The 26006-nt window shown below is 40.2% G+C and overlaps 1 protein-coding gene across 20 annotated transcripts in view; it reads right to left on the reverse strand.

The window, feature by feature from the left end:
• CDC14B (cell division cycle 14B) overlaps positions 1-26006 on the reverse strand; it is a 103812-nt gene that overhangs the window by 59652 nt on the left and 18154 nt on the right. For 17 of the 20 annotated variants that reach the window (XR_010024680.1, XR_010024681.1, XR_010024682.1 and 14 more), the window contains exons 2-4: positions 3650-3740; positions 2644-2719; positions 509-601 (exon numbers count right to left, since the gene is read on the reverse strand). Coding sequence is in view for 17 of the 20 variants with exons in the window: in XM_063112603.1 (XP_062968673.1) it covers positions 509-601; positions 2644-2719; positions 3650-3740 (260 nt within the window). In the remaining 3 variants the exon portion in view is untranslated. Of the gene's footprint in view, positions 1-508; positions 602-2643; positions 2720-3649; positions 3741-4595; positions 4671-26006 lie in introns of those variants that run through there. The other 3 variants (XM_063112604.1, XM_063112593.1, XM_063112609.1) reach the window with 1 other exon arrangement.

A 26006-nucleotide genomic window follows, 5' to 3' on the forward strand; every position in this document is an offset into this window, starting at 1 on the left:
AACGGAGATCACCTCAGTTAGAAAGGAAATTGCCTATATTCAAATCATAAAGCACTCTTACATTATGTGACACAACTTGATGGTCGTCCCCCCCCCAATGAATATTGGTCCTGACCCCAGTAAAATTATTTTACAAATCACTAATGGATCATGAGTTAACAAAGACAGCTTCTGTGGCATTTTTTCCTAACCTTAAGAGGTATAACACATAAACTTTTTCACAGTAGTTGGTCATATTTTTTTTAATAGACTTTATTTTTTTAAAGCGATTTTAGGCTCACAGCCAAACTGAATGGAAGGTACAGAGATCTCCCATATATACCTTCTCCCCCCACATAACCACAACCTACTGAGTTGATCAATTTTTTAAAAGCAAAACATGTTCATTCTGGAAAGAAATCAATACATTATCTTAGAAAATGTAATTTCAAAATTCCAACTGCAAATTTAAAGAACCACTGTTGTACCCATTTTCACCAACACATTAGAAATGTAACTAAATACTTACCATATAACATCCAACAAGGAAAGCAGCATTTGCTTGTTTTCTCTGGTCAGAGCCAGTAAAATGAATAATTTTCTTCCTTATCATTGTAATGGACTGCATAAAAATAAGCAGCTGTTAGTATTCTCTTTTTAATTTCAAGTTTTCTAAAATTTTATTTTGTGATAAATTCCAAATCTCACAACATATAACCATTCACATTAGCTAGAGTCTACTTCGAAAAGAGTAACTTTGACATTCCAAAATACCATGTACCTTCCCATAAAAGAAGAGGGAAGGGGATGTAAATAGATTCATGCTTGGAGCACAGACTACCTCTGAAGGAACACATGAGAACCTGGACCAGGTGGTGGGAGAGACCTTTTCTTTCACTTTCCTACCGTTTTTTGTTGTTTTTTTAAATCCATTCCCCAAACCTTCAAACTAACATAAATGCGTATCAAGAACGGGGCAAAAATAACCCATGCTGTTTGAAGTCAACATAGTGAATAACTGGGGACGGGGGGCGCAGATAGTAACTGAAAAAAAGGCACAAGCAGGCTCTTCCGGGGTGCTGCCGCCATTCTGTTCTTCCCCTGATGATCCAGACAATTACCCATGAACATTCAATTCGTGAAAATTCATTGAGATGCAGACTCATGATCTGTGCATATTTATGTATGCCTATTATTCTTCAATAAAAAATTGAAAACAAAAAGGATATAGAATTTAAAAATAAAAGGAGCATGAACACAAAACTTCATTCAAACTCCTGATACACTTATCACTACTGATTGAATTGGCAGTAGTGTTTCAATCAGCAGTGTTTCAAACAGTCAATATGTTCTAGTAGATGATTTTTAAAAAGGGGGGGGGGGACTGATACATTTTTTGTTGACCCAAAGAGTGAAAGTCCACAGACAGCTGAACATGGAAAAAATTCTTTCAAAATTAAAGCAAAGGAAAAAAAAAAAAAAAAAAAAAAACGGGGGATGGGGGGTGGAGGGATTATTTTTTACTTCCTAGCCCTGTATGAAACAAAAGACCTGCCACTGGCTGGAAAAAGGGAGGAGGGAAAACCCACATACAAAGGCCAACAATGTTTACATTCCTATTTGAGAGAGTCTAGAAAGAAGAGTTTCCATCTCTGTATAAACTTGTAGTGAACATAGTTTGATGCTCAAGAAAAAAAAATCTGCCTTAGTCATAAATTTTTAATTAAAGTAAATTACAATTTTAATTAAAAATAAATTTGGGGGCTGGCTGGTTAGCTCACTTAATTACAGTGTGGTGCTGATCAACACCAAGGTCAAGGGGGTTCGAATCCCCTTATGGGCCAGCTGCCAAAAACAAACATACAAAAGTCTGTGCAGGCCAGAATATAAAAATAAAGAAATCAAGAAAGAAAGAAATTTTATCTCTTCTGTGTAGTAGTCTGGTAGCTAATCAATTGAATGAAGGTGATTTTTAAAAAGTACCTGCTTCAAAATACAGTGCTTTCTTCTTGAGCACTTACAGTGACTGATTTGCAACTGCTAGCAAGCAGTGCATTTCTCATTGTGCATAACCAATACTTCAAAAATTTTTAAGTAAATGAATGGGGTGGTCTAAGTTCAAACCAACAGAAATACACTTTAGTGACTCTCAGCTCGCAGCCTTTAGGACGTGTGTCTGCCCGTGCTTTTTCCTGATCCCTCATCAAAGCCAGTAGTCACAACAAGCACCAGGCGGTAGTTAGAAGACAGGAGACAATGCACCTCCAGCCCATTTTTATCTGCTAGCATTCCCCACCACAATGAAGGCCAAAAGAACAACGACCAAAGCAAGGGAAGAGTTTCTCTTGTTAGGTTTCAGTTCCACTGGGTCAGACAGTAAGAGGTTCATTTAATTAACCAATTTCCAATTTGGCTTTTCAAGTACGTATTTGACTATTACCAACCCAAACCAGAACCAAATGACCCAAACTTCACCTGTTCAATTAAAACTCTAGAAAACAAATATATGCACTACGACTTTATAAAGCAAAAAAACCACACCACTACAGTGAAAAAACACAGCAATTCCTTCTTAAAAATAGAGATATGTTTTCCTTACTCTTCTCCCCAAGATCAAGCTAACAATCCTTACTTAATTTAAATCTTAAGTAAAAAAGACTTTACCTTTAATTTCTTATTTATCTTGCAACAATATCTGTAAACCATTGCCAGATTGAGCGGTCCAAAATCTGCGTAGAAGCTTCAAAAATGAAAAATAAAAGCATGTATGTACATATATTCTAGATGTTCTGAATATAAATGACTTTTGGGGGCTACAAAATCAAATCAAGACAAGAAAGCACACACCAAACTGTTATGGCTTACATTATTAAAAAAATTTTCTGGCAAATAATGCCTATTAAAAAATGCAACAGGGCTGGCCAGTTAGCACAGTTGGTTAGCAGGTGGTGTTAAAACACCAACATCGGGCCGGCCCGTGGCTCACTCGGGAGAGTGTGGTGCTGATAACACCAAGGCCACGGGTTCGGATCCCATATAGGGATGGCCAGTTAGCTTACTGGGTGAGCGTGGTGCTCACAACACCAAGTCAAGGGTTAAGATCCCCTTACCGGTCATCTTTTAAAAAAATAAAAATAAAAAAATAAAAAAATAAAATAAAATAAAACACCAACATCAAGGGTTCGGATCACGCACTGACCAGCCACCAAAGAAAAATAAGTAAATAAATATATAATAAAATTAAACTAAAAATGTAACATTCCCTCACATAGCTGCAGATTGAAAAATAAAAGATCAACATATAAAAAAGCGCAACAAGTGCTACAATGCTTACATCTAACATCAATTAACATGAAAATACCTTCTAAAGTTAAAAGGCTGTTTTTCCATACATATTTTCCACTGGCAAAACGCAATCTCTTAGTGCATGTTTATCTCACTAACATAAACTATTAGAGTAATAAAACTAAATATTTAAACTTGGGAAGGTTCTTTCATTTAAACTTTTTCCTAAAGATCTATTTTATTACCAATGGTTTAAAAAAGCATCCTGCAATTAGCAATCAATAGATTTATAATCTTCCAAGGCTACCCTATTTATAAACATCACTTTAGATTCCTCAAAATAAAAAAGAACCCTACTAACAATCTTTTAAAAAGCAATACTTACCTCTCATATTCAAGTTCATTATCTATGCTGAAATAATGTACATTTGGTGCACTCTTTGGTCTGCTGTAGAGAATGGCAAAACAAAGGCGATCTGAAATGGAAAAATTGCAATGTTCCTTCCTCCAAGTTATTAAGAAACGTTTCCTACATGGTGCAACTCTTTTCAGATGAAGTCAAATGTTTACTTTTTCCATGTGTGTTTCTGATGGTGGGGGGTGGCAATATGTCTTTTCCAAATACTCTGGCTGTTCTGGAGGGTGATAATAAATAAGAAAATTGTCTACAGGAGAAATTGCCCTTAACCTGATCATGACCAGTGGCCAGAGACTTTAACGTGGTGACATGTTCGGTTTCTGAAGGAACCTCTCAGCACACGTTTCAGCCAATGGCAGCATGCACTTGGTCGCATGCCATCAACCTTCTAGGTGACTTTCACTATGTTTTCAAGACATTCTAAAAAGTCATCTCAGCAAGTGACTCTTTTTCAAGGAAAGAAAAAAACCTTCCAAATTAGCTTCAAAATCACCGTTTACATCGACGGAGCACAACCAAACAGGCCACATGTTAACGCCACCGTCCTTAAGGCTCCCTACTGATTCTGGAGCCCCCGCTGTGGCATTTCTACAAGTGCACAAATGACCATGAAGACAGAAGCGACGAGAGGCCGAGGGTCGGGTGAGGTCAGGCCGCGGGGAGGGTCGGCGCGGGCGCCCACGGGAGCAGGGCCCGGCCCCACCGTCCCCCGTGAGACGCTGCCTCAAAGCCCTCGGTGACACAGTCACTCGCGACGCCTAAGAGCGGCGTTAGCGGCCGGGCTGGCGGACCTTCATGCGCACGCTTTGGGCAGAGCGCCCGGGGAGACCCGAGCGGGAGTTCACACGTCGGGGTCTGCGGTTCAGCTCCCGAGACCGTCGCCCTGAGGCCCTCGGGGCGCGGGCGCACTCACCTCGGATCACCTCCGTCAGCCGCGGGGCCCGGCCGCCCTCCCGGCTCATGGCCGCGGACCACACCCCCGAGTCCGCCGCCGCCAAGTGCGAAGAGCCGCGCCCCCCGGAAGCCGACGGCTCCTCCCGGCGACGGCTCCTCCCCGCACCCCCCGCGCCCGGCCCCCACACCCCGCCCCCGCAGCCGCGCCCGGCCCCCCGCACCCCGCACCCGGCCCCCCGCAGCCGCGCCGGCCCCCCGCGCCCCGCACCCGGCCCCCCGCACCCCGGGACACCCCGGGCCGGCCGCCTGCACGTCTCAGGCCGCGGCCCGAGAGCGGCGGCGAAGGTTTGAAGACGGAACGTCTGACGCCTTCCTAGGCCACCGTTTAAAGTATTTTTTAAGCCTCTGTTCAGACTTTAATCTCAAGTGAAAACACTGACACAGTGTGAGCCTGAGCCCAGGTTTCTACATGCGACGTGCTCCTGGGATTGCGCTCGTCTCCATTGCTTCCTACAGAAAATGCATTACTTTAATAATCTGAAAATTTTCCGGAGGCCTTCTCAAAACGGAGAGGCAATACTGCAACAAGCCTTTGCCAACAGTCACACTTGTAATTTCAGTACGACATCACATTAACACCATGATACACACATTTCTGCCTCAGAAGTGGACCTGCCCACCCCTAACCTTCTTCTAAAATTCCAGGTGAGGGCCGCCCCCCGTGGCGCACTCGGGAGAGTGCAGCGCTCTGGAGCGCAGCGGCGCTCCTGCCACGGGTTCCGATCCTATATAGGGATGGCCGGTGCGCTCACTGGCTGAGCGCGGTCGCGGTGCGGACGACACCAAGCCAAGGGTTGCGATCCCCTTACCGGTCACAAAAAGACAAAAAAATAAATAAATAAAATAAAATTCCAGGTGAGTCAAAGACTCAAAATGTATAAAAATAGCATGCATTCATCTTCTGCACTCTCCAAGGGGAAGGCTTGTCTAAATTACACAAAACATAAACGCCTAAGAGAACCGACTGCTATAGTGATACACCTTTATGTTTTAAACGGTCTTCATGGCAATATACATAAACCAAGTAAAGAGAAACTGGGAAAAAAAAAAAGATAAACCGGAAAAAATATTTTAAATTCATGTCAAGAAGATGCCCAACTTCGATTTTAAGTTATTGCAAAGATAACAAAAATGCAAATGTGAACTAAGTGGTGCTGTTTTTCCCTCAAGCTGTTAGAACTCAGAAGAGCTGGACAAGGCCCGGAATTGGGGAGGTTAAGGGAGAAGGGCACCCACATACACAGCCCTGGGTAGGAGTATAAACTGGGACAACCTCCACGAAGGGCAGCAGCAGGGCAATTTAGCAGAGATTTTCAAGATTGAACACTGAAAACTAAAAGGAAAGCCAAGATAGACTGCTAAGCACTACCACTGTGTGTATTTAAAGCTCATATACCTATGTGTATGACTGTATATGAAATCTTCCATTGCCAATCTCTAGGAGACACAAGCAACTGGTAGCAGTGGATGGCCTTTATGGAAGGAAACTGGGTGTCTGGAAATAGGGAAGGGTAAGAGATTTATGCCTTTTCATAGCTTTTGGATTCTGTACCATATACTATATGACCTACTCAAAATTATGAAGATTGGGCTTGGGCTGGCAGGTTAGCTCAGGTGCTTAGAGCCTGGTAACACCAAGGTCCAGGGTTCAATCCCCGTACCTGCCAGAAAAAAAAAAAAAAAAAAAAAAAAGCTCTTGAAAAGTAAACTCACAGGCTAACAGTGTTTTTCCAAAGCTAACTCTTCATCCAGATAGGAAGCATGCTGCATGCACAGCCTGAGGCGAGCTGGAGAATCTCCTTTGCACACATTAAATAAGAGACTAGTTAGTAATTTCTTTTGGTTTCTACCCATCTCTTAAAATTCCAGTTTCTTTTAAAAACCCCAGTTAAAACTAGAAAAGTAGCTAGATGGAAGTCGGAAAAGATTTTTCCCTCCAAGTCCAAACTTGATGTTCAATTCCCTAAGGAATATTTACATATGATGGGGGGGAAAATCACTGATTTTTGATGTCCAATTATCTCTACATATGTCGACATGTTATTGTTAGAGTGTTCTACAGTAAACTACAGAGACTAGAGTGCTAGGTCAAGGGACCTAGAGCTAGAAACTGGGGTCTTTACAAAGTCTTGCTGAAAGGTCCATGATTAACCTTATGATCCTATTGTAAGCCCAGGCATCCTCTCTTTGATGCTCTTGTTGTCAAAAACTGAACATTGAAGTAGAGTAATGAATCTTACCCACATATTCCTGTCACACAATATCACTGCTCCTGCTTCTTTGACTAACATACTGTAGAAGGAAACAAAATCTCATGATTTAAAAATGTTGATGTTTTCATCCTTGGGCCCAATTTGTCTGCAGGTCTGATTTGGCTTTTGGGCCTCCAGTTGGCAATCTCTTCCTTTAATAAATATTTGTTAGATAAATGAAAAACATTTTGCTGCAGAGTAACTATAGATATTTGGGGATAATTAATCATAAAACAGAGAGAGGTATGTTCTAATCCAATTGAGAAACATACATAGGAGTCGGGTGGGAATTAGAACACAGTTAATACTTGTTAACAGAAAAAATTTAAAGAACTCCACTTGGATCTAGAGACAGAGTGGACTTTCTACGCTTCGGAGGTCCTGGCAGAACATGTGGGGAAGTGGACCCTTGGTGAGTTCACCACAAGCCAGGCAGGAAGGAGAATTCACACTTTGGGGGGGCAAGAGAACAGACCAAAACACAGGCTCCACGTGCACATGTGATTGTCACTCAGAGACAGCGTCTCACATACTAGTCACTGTCTTTTCAGGGGAGGAGTCGCCAAGGGGAGCAGAGAAAGAAATGTGCATACAAGTTCTGATTTTTAAAAAAGCAGCAGCAGCATTACCCCCCAAAACAACAATAATAGCTCACAATTAATAAGAGTTTAGTGTCAGGAATTGCATAAAGCTCCTTACAATCTGTGAGGTAGGTACTACTATCACCAGCATTTTCCAGGAAAAGAAACCCAGCCCTAGAGAGGCAAAGTGACGAGCCTGTGCAAGGCCACAAAGCTTGAGAAGTGGCAGAACTAGGATTTGAACACAGGCTGCTGATTGAAGCCTGAGATTTTTAAGTCCCTGCCTCAGAGACCTGACCGAATATAAATCAAGAGTAATTAAAACAACATGATTTTGGCACAGCACTATAACATCTGAACCCAGGCATATATGAATACTTGTGGGAAAAATGATACTTCGATTCAGTGACAAAGAAGGCCTTATTAACTAAGGGCAGATGTCTACACGTATAAAAAGAAAACAAGGTTCTAATCTCATACTATGTAAAACAATAGATAAAATAAATTTGAAAAAGCTGTTAAATAACTAAAAATTACAGCAAATAATTTCATAGTTTAGCATAGGGGATTTTTAAGCATGACACAAAACCAGTCATAAAGGGAAAGAATAAAAGAAACTTGGGGGGAAATATATAATAAAGGGTTAATTATCACAACAGGTAAGAAGTACCCCCAAAATGATAACAACTCAATAGGAAATAAATCTATAAAGCCTATCAACAGTCAATTCAGAAAAGAAAGACAAATGGCCACTAGCCTATGAAAAGAAAATCTTACACTCAACATAAAAAGTAAAAAAAAAATCTATCATCATGAACAAAGGACAGGAGAAAGTCACGTGAGGATCTCATTAAATACAGAAAGGGGAGTTATTAAAATCAACACTCATTCCCAATGAAGTCTTTGCATAATGGGGCTAAAAGAGAACTTCCTTAACCTGATAAAGATTATCTTCCAAATACCAAACTCTATGCCTTAACTTTAGAAGCATCCCCCTGAAATCAAAGCAAGACAAAAACTCCCACTACGTCAGTTCTATCTAACAATGTAATAAACTGAAAGTGCTAGCTGATGCCAAGATAAGGAAAATAAATAAGAGAGAAGACTTGGAAAGGACGAAACAAAATTGTCCTTATTCACAGACAATGATTGTCTACCTGGAAAATATAAGAGAATCAGCCTAGCTGGTTAGATCAGTTGGTTATAGTGCAGTATTATAACATCAAGGTCAAGGGTTCGGATCCCCTTACCAGCAAGCTGCCAAAAGGGAAAGAGAAAAAAAAATACAAGAGAATCTATAAAAAAACTATTACAATAAATAAACTAATGAAGTTTTGCAAAGTTTCTGGTTATAGATTGTTTAACACAAAAAAACCCAAGAACTTTTCTATACAGCTGTAATAACCAATTATGAAATGTAATAGAAAAAAATGTAGGGCCTGCCAATGGCTCACCAGGGGGAGTACGGTGCTGATAACACCAAGGCCACAGGTTTGGATCCCTGTATAGGGACGGCCAGTTAGCTCACTTGGGAGAGCGTGGTGCTGACAACACCAAGTCAAGGGTTAGGATCCCTTTACTGGTCATCTTTAAAAAAATAAAAATGTGCATATCCTGCATGGATAAATGGAGACATAAACAGAGAGATAAAGAAGGTTTCTAAATGGGAAGGCAACACATAGATAGATACTATCTCATACTGAATACAATTCTAATCAAAATCTCAACAGTTCTTTTCATCAAACCTGACAAGCTGATCATAGAATTAATCTAGAAGACCACAGGGCCAAGAAGAACTGAGAACATTTTTTAAAAGAACAAGAAGGGGGCCCTTGCCCTACTAAATATTAAAACTGACAGTAATTTAGGCAGCATTGGCACAGATTTAATAGACAAACAGTAAAAGAACCCAGGAAGAGAGCCACATATACATGGAAACCTGCTTATGACTGAGGTGGCATTACAGATCAGTGGGAGAAGAATACCCAATGCATGGTGTGGGGACAACTGGTGTCCACATTGTTGGGGGTAGTGGAGGGAGGAAGTTCGATCCCCATCTCATACCGAATGCCATTATGCCGCAAAGAAGGAAAAATCCCAGGTAGATTAAAAACCTGGACATGAGAAGAAAAGCTTTGAAAGTTTTATAAGAAAATATAGAAAAATAACATATTATTGGATCAGGGATGGATTTTTTAAAACAAAAAGACCCAAACTAAAAAGCAAAATATTGAGAAAGTTGGTGTACTGTGTGTTTCTGTTGCTTATAACAAAATACTCAGAACTAGGTATTTTATAAAGAAAATGAAAGTAATTGCTTACAGTTTCAGATGCTGGGAAGTCCAAAGTCTACCTGGTGGTGGTGACAGTGACTCAGGGGTCTCACATTGCAAGACGGTGGAAGCAGAGAGAGAAAGAGACAGACAGACAGACTCTCCTCTCCTTTTAAAGCCCTCAGAACCACACCCCTGACCACCATTTTTAATCCGTTCACTACTGCGAGGTCCTATAATCCAATCACCTCTTCAAGGCTCCACCTTTCAATGACCATGATAGGATTTCCCATCCTTTAAACAGTCACAGTGGGGGCTAAGCTTCTAATACATAAAACTTGGGGGACACAATTCAAGCTTCAGGGACTTTTGGGCACAAATAATTGAATCCACTATCGTGAAGATTTAATGCTTCTCTTCAACACAACATCCCATAAACAACATGGTAAAAGATAACTCACAGACCACAAGAAGGTAGACACAACGTGTAAAACCCACAAAGGATCAGTATTTAGAATTCACAAAGAGGGCCGAGCCCGTGGCGCACTCGGAGCGCAGCGATGCTCCGGCCGCGGGTTCGGATCCTATATAGGACTGGCCGGTGCACTCACTGGCTGAGTACCGGTCACGAAAAAGACAAAAAAAAAAAAAAAAAGAATTCACAAAGAGCTATACATCAAAGAGAAAAAAGTTAAGACCCCAATAAACACATGGGCAGAGCATGAGAATAAGAAAATCACAGGAAGGAGAACAAAGCTGACGATCCTACCTTGCTCCTCTTCTCAGTCCTCCCTACCTACAGCGATGTGGCTCTGGTCTGCTCTGTGTTCCATGTTGAACTGAGTCTATTAATCAGAATAAGCTACAGCAACAAATAACCCTGAAGTTAGTGATTAACTTGCAACAGAGGCTTATCTCCTGCTGGTCCTGCACACAGATCCAGATCCATCACAGATAAGAAGGTGGCGGAGGCTCTATCTCCACAATCGCCCAAGCATCCAGAATGACAGAGGCTCTACCTGTCTGCAGATGCACTGTCTGGAATTTGTCCTTGTGGCTGCCCAAAGTGCCAGTGACTGCTTGCCTAAGTAATTCCAGCTGCCCGTAGATCTAAATGCACACAGATATAAACCAAGGACAGTAACTTTAATCTTGATCTGTTTAACTCCTGTATTCCTGTCAGTTGATCAAGAACTAAGGTGGGGAAAAGAGTAATCTTATCTACAGAAGCCCTAAACAGCCCCCCATTATGTCAGTCCCCACACACATGTATATTTCTGAAATATCTTATAGATGAATTTTTTTAAAGGGAGCCACTAGAAGAAGTACAAGTTTTCACACCTTCCAAATCATTAGAGAAAGAGAGAAAATGAAACTAAGCAAATGTGATCAAGCCACCAAATAGCAAGAAGAAATGTCATGGCAAACAGAAGACAAAATAAGGCAGTGGCATTATACCAAACATAAGTAATAATTAAAATGCGAAATATTTAAATTCACCTATAAAAAGCAAGATTCTCAAATTGAGTTTTAGAAATTCAAGCTATATGTTGCTTAATAAAGATAAAGAAAACAAAACCATATAGGAAAGATTGAAAGGATAGGCATGCTATATATAGCTACTAGGAAAAAGAAAGCAGGGATAGCAATATTAACATCAGATGAAACAGAATTCATAGCAAAAAGCAATAAAAAGACAAAGGTGGTCCATAATTAAAGACATAATCTACCAAAAGATTATAATAACCACACGTCTTAGGACAACAGATTTTAAATCTATAAAGCAAAACCTAGTGAAAATCAAAGAAAGTAATAAATCCATAATCATAGAAGACTATCCCTCAAAAACATAAAATAAGAAATTAGTAGTGTGACCTAGTAGATTCAGAGAACTGTTTTCAACAGAGAACACACAGACTTTTCAAAGAACAGGATATTCACCAAAGACATTGTTTTAGTTGGCAAGGAAATCACAACAGATTCTGAAAGCAGAAACCACACACACAGACCACATTCTATGACCACAATACAGTAAAATTTGAAATGTACTGATGAGAAGATAATACAACAAGAATCTATCAATTTGGAAATGTTTAAAACCCATTTCTAAATAACTTGCAACAAAAGGACGTGAAAAGAGAATGTGACACGAATGACTTTAAAATTAATGCCAGGGCTGGCTGGTTAGTTCAGTTGTTTAGAGTGTGGTGCTGATAACAAGGTCCAGGGTTCAATCCCTGTACTGGCCAGCTGCCAAATAAATAAGTAAATAAAATGACAATGAGAATTCTTTTTTTTTTTTCCCCTCTCCCAGCTGGCCAGTTTGGGGATTCGAATCTCTGACCCTGGTGCTACCAGCACCATGTTCTTCCAAGTGAGAAACCAGCCAAGAGAATTCTTATTTAAGTCCGTGTAACGTTGTTAAACAAAAATCTGAAGAAAGTAATTTTTCTAAAAATGTCTCCCTCTATCACACCACTCGCAAAAAAAATAAATTTCTACCTGGATTATAAAGCTGATCAGAACTGTTCTGGCTCTCCACATTTCAGGCCATGGTAGGACTGCACATCCTGACTCCTCTGTGGCTAACTGAGCAGAGGTGAGATACGTCACACTTCCAGGCCAGACCGTTTAACTGATGGTGCAAAACCCTGCAGCACTCTTTCCCTCTGACCAGCAGCATTCAAGATTATAGCTACAGTGCATAATTTTAGAAAACTCACAGTATTTATAAAAAATGAACACTGCACATCTTATGACTTAGTAGTTGCACTTCTAGGTATAAATACAAGAGAAACTCATACACGTGATTACCAAGAAAGGTACAAAAATATTCAGAGAATCATTATTTGTAAAAGCCAAAAAATGAAAACAATCCAAATTTCCAGAAACAGTAGAATGAAACACTGGGGCACCTTCTCATGATAGAATATAATACAGCAATAAGAATGAGTCATGACCACACAACATCACGGATGACCTCATAAAACTGCTGTTCAGTGAAAGAAGCCAGAAACAAAAGGGGGCATATAGTATGGTCCCATTTATATAGATTTCGAAACCAGACAAAACCTATGGCAATAAAAATCAGGGCAGTGTCGCTGAGTAGCTCATTTGGTTAGAGCGCAGTGCTGGTAACACCTGGGTCAAACGTTTGGTTCCCTGTACGGGCCAGCCGCAAAAAAAAATCAGGGCAGTGTTTATCCTGGGAGGGGGTAGTAACAAGGGAAGAGCAAAAAGAGTGATTTCTGGGGTGTGGTGATGATGTTTCTCAGTACATGTGCTATTACGGACCCGTGATGTACCCAAGCTGTTTATCAAGTTGTACACTCTGTGCAACTTTCTGTATTATGACACATATTACAGATATGTGTGAATACATTACAAAAGGTATGAGACTCTAGTTGTGTTATACTCAATAAAAACTACATATGGAATAGCTGTGTTCCACCAGCCTGGCTCACAAGAGTAACAGTTCTTACCTAACCAGTCATGGGCTGTGTCACGAGCAAAAAAATAAACCTTTGCTTGTTACATTCAGCTAAGATTTTGGGGTTCTCATCACAACATAACCTAGCCTACCCTAACTGATACACAAGATGCAAAAACTATGAAGGAAAAGGATTGATAAATTTATGAAACACATCATAAAAATATTGTTTAGGAAAGCGGGTAAGGGGAGAGCAGAATACAGGAGCTAACCTGAAAAAGCTCCCAAAGACCAAAGCTGAAACAATTTGAGCAAATTAAAATAAGTATATAATATTGGACTATAACCCAAAGTATAAAACACTATGTATGACATAAGCAATTGAATGAGTAAATGGAAGAGACATATCTTCCTTAAGGAAGAATTCCAAATAATATCTATCCCTCCAAGAGGTGGGGCTTAGCCCCCTCTCCTCTGAGTGTGGGCTGGACTTAGTGACTTGCTTCCAAAGAATGCAGTATGGAAAGGGGAAAAAAGTAACTTAACAGAGGAGAACCCTAGCAAACACCACTTTCACCAAGCGATTGTGACTAACCAGTGACGCCCTGTGGATTTTACTTGCCCTGACGCGACATGATTAAGAGCATGTCAGCTCTGTGGTGTTCACTCCAAAACTCCAATCCAGCCATAAGGGAAATATCAGACCAACCCAATATTTGAGGGACATTCTACAAAATACCTGACCTGTACTCTTCAAACTGTCACGGTCATCAAAAACAAGGAAAGACTGAGAAACTGTCACTGACCTTAGGTGACTGAGATGACAACTAAATGCAAGGTGGTATCCTGGACTGAAATTTGGAACAGAAAAAGCACATTAGTGTAAAACTAGTGAAATCCAAATAAAGTCTAAATGTAGGTTTCTTAATGTGCACAGTAAGATGATGTGATGAATGGAACTGTGTCCCCCAAAATTCATATGTTGAAGTCCTACCACTGTATTTGGACATAGGCCTTTAAGGAGGTAATTAAAGATAAATGAGGTCACAAGGGTGGGTCCCTAATCCAATAGGGTTCGTGTTCTCATAAGAAGAGAGACCCTAGAGAGCTCTCTCTCCTCGCCTGCAGATGAAAGGCCATATGAGGACACAGGGAGAAGGTGGGCATCTGCAAGCCAAGGAGAGAGGCCTCGGGAGAACCTGACCCTGCCTGCTCTGTGATCTTGGACTTCCAGGTTCCAGAGCTGTGAGAAAATAAATTTCTGATATTTAAGCCACCTGGAAAGGCAGCCTGAGCTAAGACAGAGACATGAGAGGAAACAGAAGCTGGGTGAGGAGTATACAGGAACTCTCTGCACTACCTTTGCAAATTTTCTGTAAATCTAAAAGTTATTAAAAGTTACTTAAAAAAAAAAAAAAAAAAAAGAGGCAACTGACTGGAAGGAAACATTTGTAGCTATGTAACAAATATATGAAAATATGAAAAATATTCCTATATCTTAAAATTGCAAACAGTCCGCCGGCCCCGTGGCTCACTTGGGAGAGTGCAGCGCTGGTAGTGCCAAGGCCACGGGTTTGGATCCTATATAGTGCTGAGCGTGGTGCAGACCACACCATGCCGAGGGTTGCGATCTCCTTACTGGTCAGAACAACAACAATAAAATTGCAAACAGTCCAATAGAAAATTGAGTCTCATATAAAAAAGGCAAGTCAGAAGAATAAATACAAATATTAAAAAAATGTGAGATGTTTAGCTGAATTATGAACTAGAAAAATAAAAATTATAAAACAATAGGGCCAGCCCGTGGCTCACTTGGGAGAGTGTGGTGCTGACACTACCAAGTCAAGCTTTAAGATCCCCTTACCAGTCATCTTTAAAAAAAACATAAATAAATTTTTAAAAATTATAAAACAATGAATTTCATTTCATGTTATCGAAATTGGAAAAAAATTAAAATGCTGATGTCAGTTAGGGAAAAGTTGTGGGGAAATTGCTACTTGTATAGGAAGAAGGCAGGGCGGTAAAGTGACAGAGGCGTTCTCGAGGGCGGTCTGCCAGAATCAGTGACGCAGAGACTTCTGACGTGTACGTGGGAGAAAGAACGGCCTAGGAGCACTAAGAAGGAACGGTGTCCACTGTAGCGCTGCCTGCAGTGAAACTAAATGGAAGTAACAATTGTCATCAGCAAGGAAATAATTACATAAACTGTGCCAGTGACACTGTGCCTTAAAATTAAATAAAGGTAGATCAATATGTAATCTTTCCACAGTAGTACAAAGATAAATTAAGTATTAAAATAAAAAACTAGTTGCACAATATACAAGGGTTATTTCAAAAAATTTGTGGAAAAATAGAATTAAAAGATAATACAAGATCTTCCACAAACTTTTTGAAGACCCCTCATATGTAAATGGCAAAATGAAACCAGGCGTGTTTGTACAGGTATGTACATCCTTGAAGGCAGAGGAGCAACTAGAAGGACACGCCACCAGACAAGTGCCGTGGCTACTAGGGAGGCAGAACTGAGACTGGGGTGAGGGAAAGAAATGTCCACTTCATGGGTATCACCTGAGTGTTTAAGAACATCTTGGTATCAGTTCAAAATTGCACACAGACTCCTGTGGGGAGGAAGCCTTCCGCCGTTCCCAACAGTGTGGCCCTCAGCCTGGCATCCCCTGCCTCACTGCTCAGCGTGGGAAGGCAGCTGTGGGTACCCAAGACCCGCCTCCAGTGCAGATGCCAGGGCCGGTGGGCAGCGGCTGCGTTCGGAGAGGTGCAGGTGCAGGTGCAGGTGCTGACGGCCAGCGGCCCTCCCGCAGCCCTGGGCAGGACATGCAAAGGTATTTGGCTCCCGGTGAACTGTGTGGGGAGTGACCGTGACCAAGGGACAGATCTATCAGCTCTCTGCCCCTTCTTCCTCAAAACAAGGGGCCCTGAAACTTAAATCACTGGAGAAAAAATCTCCGCAGGCCTCTGACAACGACGAAAGCAAAGTTAGAGATCAAGACCCTAGTTTCCTTTGTCACTGAATGTTGTATAATTCACAGCCACTACTGTTATCTGAGACTTTTAATGTACTTACTAATTAAATTTATCAGAAGGTGCAGACCATCCAGATGAATTCTTCTCTTACTCATCTTACATGATGGGCCTGGGTTGTTAATTTACTTCAAAGAGCAGAGACAAGGATAAAATGTATGCAACTGATATAGGCTACAGTGCAGAGACCATCAGGCAGATTTGGGGGCAGTCACTCTAATCAGAAACTCAACTCCAGAGATGGACAACCATTATTAAAACAGAAAGTCACAATCCAGAGGTGATACGGTAGCTTTTCTGTTATCCATATCTCTGCAGAATTTATAATTAAAATACTGAATGCCAAAAATGTTTTCTATTGGCAATATCAGTGGCTTGTTAATCAGAACAATGATTGTCAGAAATGGGCTCTCAAAAAAAAAAAGAAAAGAAAAGAAATGAGCTCTCATTGGTGAAATCACTGGCTATTCATATATGTAGATTGTTTAAAATATTTTACAGATACTACCCACTCTTGCATGAACAGATAAGAATCTACAGATAACATAACGAAACTCTTATTTATGGACAGTGTCTGAGACTTAAGTCATATGCCTAAACCAGCCCACTATCCAGCTGCTGGTTGTGAGGAGATCTGCTTGACCGGTACCAGCAACTATAAGGGTAACAGAATTCTGTACATGGAATATTGCCCAGTCTGTTTCAAGTGAACCTTTCATAAAAGTGACCATAGCACATAAAAATGCAGTAGCTAAACATATAGGCATATCATCTGTTTTGTGCTTGCTTGCTAACAAATATTCATTTAACAAATGACTGTTGTGTGGAAGAATTTTTTATCTGAGACTAGCTTTCATTATAAGGTAGCAAGTTATAGGGGTAGCTAAACCCCATCCACCTCAAGTTTTCTTGGCAGTTACTGTTATCTGCCAAAAAGTCCTAAGAGCTACACATGACCAAACTGGCTCAGGTCAGCTTCCATCAGTATGAAACAGAGTTAGATCAAACATGACATCACTAACATGCCCTAAAACATCTGGATCATGGTCATGGACATCAGACTCTTGACTCAGAGAGAGATCACACAAATAAACCAGTCGCTTTCAGCAGACAGATATTCTTCCAGGATCATAAGCTGAGAACTTTGAGAGTTCTTTTCTATTTAAATAAGCATTTTTTTTTTTTTTTGGGTCTTTTTCGTGACCGGCACTCAGCCAGTGAGTGCACTGGCCATTCCTATATAGGATCCGAACCCGCGGCGGGAGCGTTGCTGCGCTCCCAGTGCCGCACTCTCCTGAGTGCGCCACGGGCTCGGCCCTAAATAAGCATTTTAAAGGGGAAAAAAGGTAAGTAAATGTCTCTCTCATTGCAAATTTCTTGACAGTGAACCAAACAAAGAATTATTTTAATAGAGTATTTTGAATACATAATTGCCTTATTGGAAACAAATTCTTATTCATAATACTTTATCTCCAATGATATTTCAAGTCCCTCCTGCCAATATTTAGGAAATGTCACATTTCCAGGCCATTAATCATATTAATAAGTTACTTTTTTGTTTAGAAAAACTTCTCAGGGAGATTTAAAAAGCATTATTATGCCAATTTGATGGTGGGATTCAGTTTTTTTTTAGTGGTGTAGAGTGGATTAAGTATTAAATTTTTTAAAAATGGGAAACGGCAAAAGACTTGAAGACTTTTCACAAGAGAAAATACAGGACTGGCCTATAAGCTCACATAAAAAAGCATTCCACATCATAGAAATGCAAATTAAAACCACAATGAAGTATCACTTCCTACCCACTAGAATGGCTGAAACTGGAATGACAACACCAATTGCTGGAGAAGATGTAGAGCAATCAGAATTCCTGCGCATACTAACGGGAATTTAAATGATGTTAAGACACTGGAAAAGTTTAGCAGCTTCTTGTGAAGTGACGTACACTTTCCCTATGACCCAGCCATTATACTGCTAAGTATATACCCAAGAGAAATTAAAACACATGTCTACAAAAAGACTTGTACACGAATATTTGTAGCAGCTTTATAATAGTCCTAAACTGGAAGCAACCCCAACGTCCATCAATAAGAGAATGGATAAACGGATTGTAGTATTTCATATGAAGGAACATTACTTCAGCAATAACAAAGGAACAAAGAAAATGCAGAACAACACGGATGCATCTCCAAAACACATTGCTGAGCAGAAGACAGAGCAAAGTTCACTTTTGTGATTCTACATGCATGAAGTTCAAGAACAGATACAAGCCATCTACAGTGGTAGAAATCAGAGAGTGAATGCTTGGGGGTAGGGGTATGGCAAGAAAGGGACTCAGAGGGAACTTGACAGATGTATATACACTTTAAAAAATTCATTTTATTGCACATCATAAATTATGCTTTAATTTATTAAATTTAAATAAAGTATAAATTATACTTTAATTTAATTTGAGGGGAAGAAGGTGGACAAAAAGAATCTTGATACAGATCCATGAAAAGACTACAGAATTAATAAAGTATTCTGTACAGAACATAAATAAGAATTATCTTGACCTAATTAAGTATCCATTATAGACCTTGAATAGTAAATTACATTGAAACTTTCAAAAAAAAAAAAAAAAGAGGACTACCAGAAAAGATAGTATGGCTAGTAGAAACATTCTTTCAAAGATTCCTGAAATAGTTAACATTTTTATCCTTCCTTAGTCTACAAGAGACCGTTTAGTTAAAATAAAAAATTTAAAAAGACAGCTGTCAGGTACTAAAATGTTCACAAAGGAAAATACACAGAAACGGGGCCTAAATTATCTTTTAAATAGAACGATTACCCGCCATTCTTTATATTCTATCAACCACATTACTTAAAAAGTAAACTGGATTAAGAATAAGGAGAAAACAACGACTCTTAATACCACGTCACACGGCTCCAACTCAGACTTGGTTCAAAAAACATAAACACAGCAGAACAACTTGGCGCTCTTCTCTTCTCTTCTCTTCTCTTCTCTCCCTTCTTCTTAAAGCTAATGACCGCCGATGATCCAGCTCTCACACCACCTAGCACACCGCTGTCCAACAGAACTTTCTGCAACGACGGAGATGTCTCTATCGGCTCTGTCCAGAGCAGGAGTCACCAGTCACATGTAGTCAGTGGTTACTACTGTGGACAGCACAGACTAAGAGGCAATAAAAGCATCTGTTTCTAATCTATAGCCTCTGACAAGTGAGATACTGAGAAGCAAAGCCTCCCTGTCTGTAAAGCAAGAGCAAGGGCCTCCTTCTGCTCCGAGGGCCTCTGGGCCCAAGAGTCTTGCTCGCCAGCACCATGCTCCATGGCACCTCTGGTCAGAAACACGCCCTACTGGGAGCAGGGTGCAGACCACGTGGGCACACAGCCAGTGCCTGTTTCTTAAGCAAATGACTAACAGATGGAGGAAAGGCGGACGAGGCGGGGGGGAAAGGAACTTCTCGTTTGCTGAGGACATCAGTCTAGGCACTTTACACATGTTCTCTCACTGATTTTCCACCACAGTCTTATGATACAGGTATCATCTCCCCCCACTTTACAAATGGGAGGCAGTACCAAGGAAGAATAAGTAATTGCACAGGGTCACTCAGCTGGTGATAAGAGGGCAAAACAAAGATCTGAACATATGCATTTAATATAACCTACGAGAAAACACCCACAAAAATAATGAGATCGGTCTGCAAATAGAAATAGACGTGAAACTTGAGTTTTTAAAAATCATAACCAGTGTATCCTGAATCAATTAATAATGAGCATACATACCAGTAACTGCCCAACAGTATTAAAAAAAAAAAGCTCCCCACCCCCCACCATTTCCCATTATTATATCAAAGCATGACTTCAAGGAAAGCCTATGAAAAAAATGACTCTGGTAAGTGACTTCCAAAACTGTGTATTTTGTATGATACGGTTTTCAAGATTTAATTTTTTTTTCAAAAAGAAAGGAACACACACACACACACACACACACACACACACACTCTCTCTCTCTCTCTCTCTCTCTCTCACACAGAGAGAGAAAGAGAAACCCATATGACATAGAGAGATGCTTTCCACGAGCTTTCCCAGGCTCGGTTTCCTTCAAAGCACAGCTCCTTGTGGGGGCTGTGAAGCCACAGCAGCAGCACAGCCATGTGGAAACCTGAGCCAGGCAGGGCTGGTCGGCACCACGCAGGCCCTTCACTTGCAGGTCACCTGTGTGCGCTGCACAGCCCCCAGTATCTCCACCAGCAGCAAGCCAAAGGACTTTAAGAGAAACTTGTCCGTGGCGCACTCGGTAGCGTGCTGCGCTAGCAGCGCGGCGACGCTCCCGCCGCAGGTTCGGATCCTATATAGGAATGGCCGGTGCACTCACTGGCTGAGTGCCGGTCACGAAAAAGACAAAAAAAAAAAAAAAAAAAAAAGTTTTGGGCCGGCCCGTGGCTCACTCGGGAGAGTGTGGTGCTGGGAACACCAAGGCCCCGGGTTCGGATCCCATATACGGATGGCCGGTTCGCTCACTGGCTGAGTGTGGTGCTCACAACACCAAGTCAAGGGTTAAGATCCCCTTACCGGTCATCTTTTATAAAAAAAAAAAAAAAAAAAAAAAAGAGAAACTTGTTTACTCTTTGACTTTAAGAACAAAGAGCTCTTGCTAGTTTCCCAAAAAGCAAAAAAAATTTGAGTTACTCTTATTTAGAATGGGAAATATACTTAAATTTGAAGTTTTTAGAATACTGCCTTTCCTATACAAAAAGGGCAGTTTTAGAAGACATTAAAAATCCAAGAATTTTAATGTCAATTCTGAATTACATTTATTATCTATTTTATAACAAAGTGATAGTAGCTTGTAACTATGGAGCAACTTTATATTTTATGGTATTATTTGGATAGTTACAATAGAAAAAGACTGCCTGAAATTAGGAGCTAAATCTTTCTGTAGAAAGAAATCATAAAGCATTAAAATTATGATAAAATTTACACCTGGGAAGCATATCTTCTTATTTTTTGTTGAAATTGAATAGGTACATGAAGGCATTCTGTTGATGCCTAATCGCAAATCCTAAATTTTCCTATGTAAGTCTAATTAAAAATTATTCTGTTCCATTCCTAAAAGCAACTCGCGTATTCGTCAGGCACACTTAATTCTTAAGACACAAGTAAACATTCTCTGAAATCTGGATTCTTGATCTCCAGGAGAGAATAAATACCCAAATAAAATATTAAAATTAAGGGGCTGGCTGGTTAGTTCAGTTGGTTAGAGCATGGTGCTGATAAAACCAAGGCCCAGGGTTCAATCTCTGTACCAGCCAGTTGCCAAACAAAAATAATATATATATATTAGTCTGCAAATATAAGTAGCTGTGAAATTGAGTTTTTTAAAACTTTAAGTTTTAAAATTAGGGTCAAAACCACATAACATAGGCTGGCTGGTTAGCTCAGTTACTTAGAGCACAGCCTTTTAACATGAAGGCCACAGGTTCGGATGGATGCCTGTATAGGCCAGCCACACAACAATTTTTTAAAAACCCACGTAAAATTTACCATCTTACCCGTTTTTAAGTGTACAACACAGTACTGTTAACTATAAGCACATTTTTCATCTTGCTAAACTGAAACTATTCCCCATGACCAGGAACTCCCCGTGTCCCCCTCCCCTCAGCCCCTGGCAGCCACCATTTCACTTTCTGTCTTTGAGTTTGACTACTTTAGATACCTCATATAGTGAAATCGTGCAGTATTTGTCCTTTTGTGACAGGCTTATTTTCCTGAGCATAACGTCATCCCTGTTGTGACATGTGACGGGATTTCCTTCTTTTTTATTCCATGTATGTATATGCCACATTTTCTTCATCCATTCACCTGCTGACAAACGTTTAGGCTGCTTCCACTTCTTAGCTGTCGTGAATAATGCTGCAATGGACAGGAGTGTGAAAACATCTCTTTGAGATCCTGCTTTCAATTCTTTTAGTATACACCCAGAAGTGGGACTGGTACATGCAGTGGGTTGAACTGTGTCTCCCAAAGTTCCAGGTTTTGGAAACTTGGCCCCCACTGTGACAATGTTGACAGGGTAGGAAATCCTATTACGATAACTGAAAGGTAGAGCCTTGAAGAGGTGATTAACTTGATGGTATTATGATGGTGGTCATGGCCTGGTTCTGAGGGCTCACTCTCTCTCCCCCTCTGCTTCTACCATCTCGCAATGTAATACTCTGTGGCTGAGCCACCACCAAGGAAGACCCTCACCAGAGGTGTTCCCTTGACTTTGGACTTCCCAGCCTCCAAAACTATAAGCAATAAATTTCATTTTCTTACAAGGTACCCAGTTCCAAGTATTGTTACAAGCAACACAAACAAACTAATACAGAAAACTGGTACCAGGAGTGGCGTGTCACTTATAACAAATACTTGAAAATGTGAAAGTGGCTTTGGAACTGGGTGTTGAGGAGAAGCTGGAAGAATTTGGAAGAAAAGACTAGAAAAAGCCTAGATGCCAGTGAAAGTTTAGAAGACAAGAAAACCAGGTAAAATTTGGAATATTTTAGACTGATTAAATGGTGGTAACCATCATGCTTATGGAAATATGGACTGTAAAGACCATTCTAAGGAAGTCTCAGACAAAAATAAGGCGTTCACTGGAAACTGGGGCAAAGATCACCCTTGCTATGAACTGGCAAGGAACTTGGCTGCATTCTGCTCATGCCCAAAAGTTTTGTGGAATGTGGAAATTCAAAGTGCTGACCCAGGGTATTTGGCGGAAGAAATTTCTAAGCAGCAAAACATTCAGAAAGCTGCATGGTGCATCATATGGTGACTCTATTTTTAATTTTTTGAGGACTCTCCATACTATCTTCCATAGCAACTTCACCATTTTACATTCCCACCAACAGCAGGCAAGGGTTCCAGTTATTCCATATCCTCACCAACACTTATTTCCTGGGTTTTGTTTGTTTGTTTCTTAGTGGCCATCCTAATAGGTGTGGTTTAGATTTGCATTTCCCTAAAGATCAGCGATGTTGAGCATCTTTTCATATGTTTGTTGCCATTTGTATGTCTTCTACGGAAAAACAGCTATTTGAGTCCTTTGCCCATTTTGTAACTAGATTGTTTGGGGTTTTTTAAATTTTTGTTTTTTAAATGACCGGTAAGGGGATCTTAACCCTTGGCTTGGTGTTGTCAGCACCACGCTCAGCCAGTGAGCGAACCGGCCATCCCTATATAGGATCTGAACCCATGGCCTTGGTGTTATCAGCACCGCACTCTCCCGAGTGCGCCACGGGTCGGTCCTGGATTGTTTGGTTTCTGTTGTTGAGTTGCAGGAGTTCTTCATATATTCTGTATTATCAGCCCCAAATATTACCCCCTTATCAGATAAATAGTTTGTTCCCATGCTGAGTTGTCTTTTTACTCTATTACTTCCTTTGTTGAGCAGAAATTTTAAAGTGAGATGTAGTCCCATTTGTCTATTTTTGCTTTTATTACCTGGACTTTTGATGTCATAGTCAAGAAATCATTTCCAATTCCAATGCCAGGAAGCACTTTTCTATGATTACTTCTAGGAGTTTTACAGTTCCAAATCTTTTGTTTAGGTCTTTAATCCATTTTGAGTTAATTTTTGTATACAGAATAAAATAAGGGTCCAATTTCATTCTTTTGCATGGGGATATCCAGTTTTCCCAACACCATTTGTTGAAGAGATTATTCTTTCCCCATTGTGTAGAATTGGCATCTTTGTCAAACATCACTTGACATATATGTGAGGGTAAGCTTCTGGACTCCCTTTTCTGTTCCATTGGTCTATATGTGTGTTCTTTATGTAAGTATCATACTGTTTTCATTACTGTAGTTTTATAATATGTTTTGAAATAAGGAAGCATGAGGCCTTAAGTAGGTTTTTTTGTTTCTTTCTCAAGTTTGTTATGGCTATTCAGTGTCCTTTGAGATTCCATATGAATTTTAGGACCTTTTTTTTTCTATTTCTGCAAAAAATGTCATTAGGATTTTGATAGGTATTGCATTCAATATGTAGATCACTTTGAGTAGTGTAGTGGATTGAATTATGTCCCCCCCAAACTCATTGAAGCTTGAATTCTGTCCCCCAAGTTTCATGTATTAGAAACTTAGCCACCACTGTGGCTGTTAAGAGGGTGGAAAATCCTATTACGGTAATTGAAAGATGGAGCCTTGAAGAGGTGATTGGATTGTAGGACCATGTGGTAGTGAATGGATTAAAAACGGTGGTCAGTGGTATGGCTCTCGGGGCTTTAAAAGAGGAAAGTCTGTCTTACTCTCTCTCTCTGCTTCCTCCATCTTGTAATGTGAGAGACCCCTGCATCACTGTCACCATCATCAGATGGACTTTGGACTTCTCAGCCTCAGGAACTGTAAGCAATAAATTTCATTTTCTTTATAAATCACCAAGTTCCATGTACTTTGTTATAAGCAACATAAATGGACTAATACAAGTAGTATGGACATTTTAACAATATTAAGTCCATGAGCACAGTATGTTTTTCCATTTATTTGTGTCTTTACTTTAATTTCTTTCAACAAGATAAAACAAGTTTTTAAAAGGCTATTTTAGGGGCTGGCCAGTTGGCTCAGTTGGTTAGAGTGCAACTTTGTAATACCAAGGTCAAGGGTCAGATGCCCATACTGGCCAGCTGCCAAAAAATAATAAAAATAGGTAAAAGGCTATTTTGCTTCTTAAGCATATTACTATTTACTTATCAAACAAAACAATCTATTCATGGAAATATGCTCACCAATAGCTGTGCTAACTTACTCTACATACTTCAAAACAGGGAGCTAAATATAGATATTAATAGTCTTATTTATAAGAACTATAGTAAGATAAAATACCTACAAGATCAGGAATAGTCATTCCTTAAATTTTAATAAATAAAAAACAAAGCCCTACAATCATCTACAATGTAATCATCTACAATGTAATCATCTACAATATAAACACAGTACTAGGGAGGTTATGGTAACTCTTTAGTCTTTCTCCTAATGTCTAAACATTGAGCAGCTACCTTTACCTTCCAACCCCTATGGTAGGCACTGGGGAGTCAAAGCTAAATAAAATTGAAATGTGTTCCCTAAGAGTTCAGTTAACTGTTCAGAGAATGGTTAATATGTGTGTGGGAAAACACACACACACAAATTGTGTTTTTCCTATACTCTTACTCAATAACAATCAACAACACAGAAGACAGACTTGTGACTTCTGTGACCAAATGTGTGGGGATTTCTCCCCACCAGCAAGCAACCAAGCAAGCAAGCAATTCCACAGGAGACATCAGCTGGGTGTCCTCTAATTCAATTCTATTCTGACACCATCTAGCTGGAGATACTGTTGCTTCCCACAGGTTGAGGGCTCAGTCCCCAAGACAACCCAACCCTTCTGATGCCAATCATAAGTCTCAGGTTGTTTTATCTGTGCTTCTGACCAACTGGCTATAAATTGGGATTCCCACAACCCCTCCTGTGTTTGATTAATTTGCTGAGTGTCCCACAGAACTCAGGGAAACACTTACTTACATTTACCAGTTTACTATAAAGAATATTACAAAGGATACAGATGAAGAGATGCATTGGGTGAAACATGGGGCAAGGGGCACGCAGCTTCCATGCTCTCCCTGGGTATACCACCCTCGAGGAACCTCCTCACGTTCAGCTATCCAGAAGCTCCCCAAATCCTGCTTTCTTTGGTTTTTATGGAAGCTTCATTACACAGGCATGATTGAAGCACAGGCAACCACGTAGAAATATGACTGGACAAAAAGG

Source organism: Cynocephalus volans, chromosome 10 (genome assembly GCF_027409185.1).
Source record: "Cynocephalus volans isolate mCynVol1 chromosome 10, mCynVol1.pri, whole genome shotgun sequence".
NCBI classification, from domain to species: domain Eukaryota; kingdom Metazoa; phylum Chordata; class Mammalia; order Dermoptera; family Cynocephalidae; genus Cynocephalus; species Cynocephalus volans.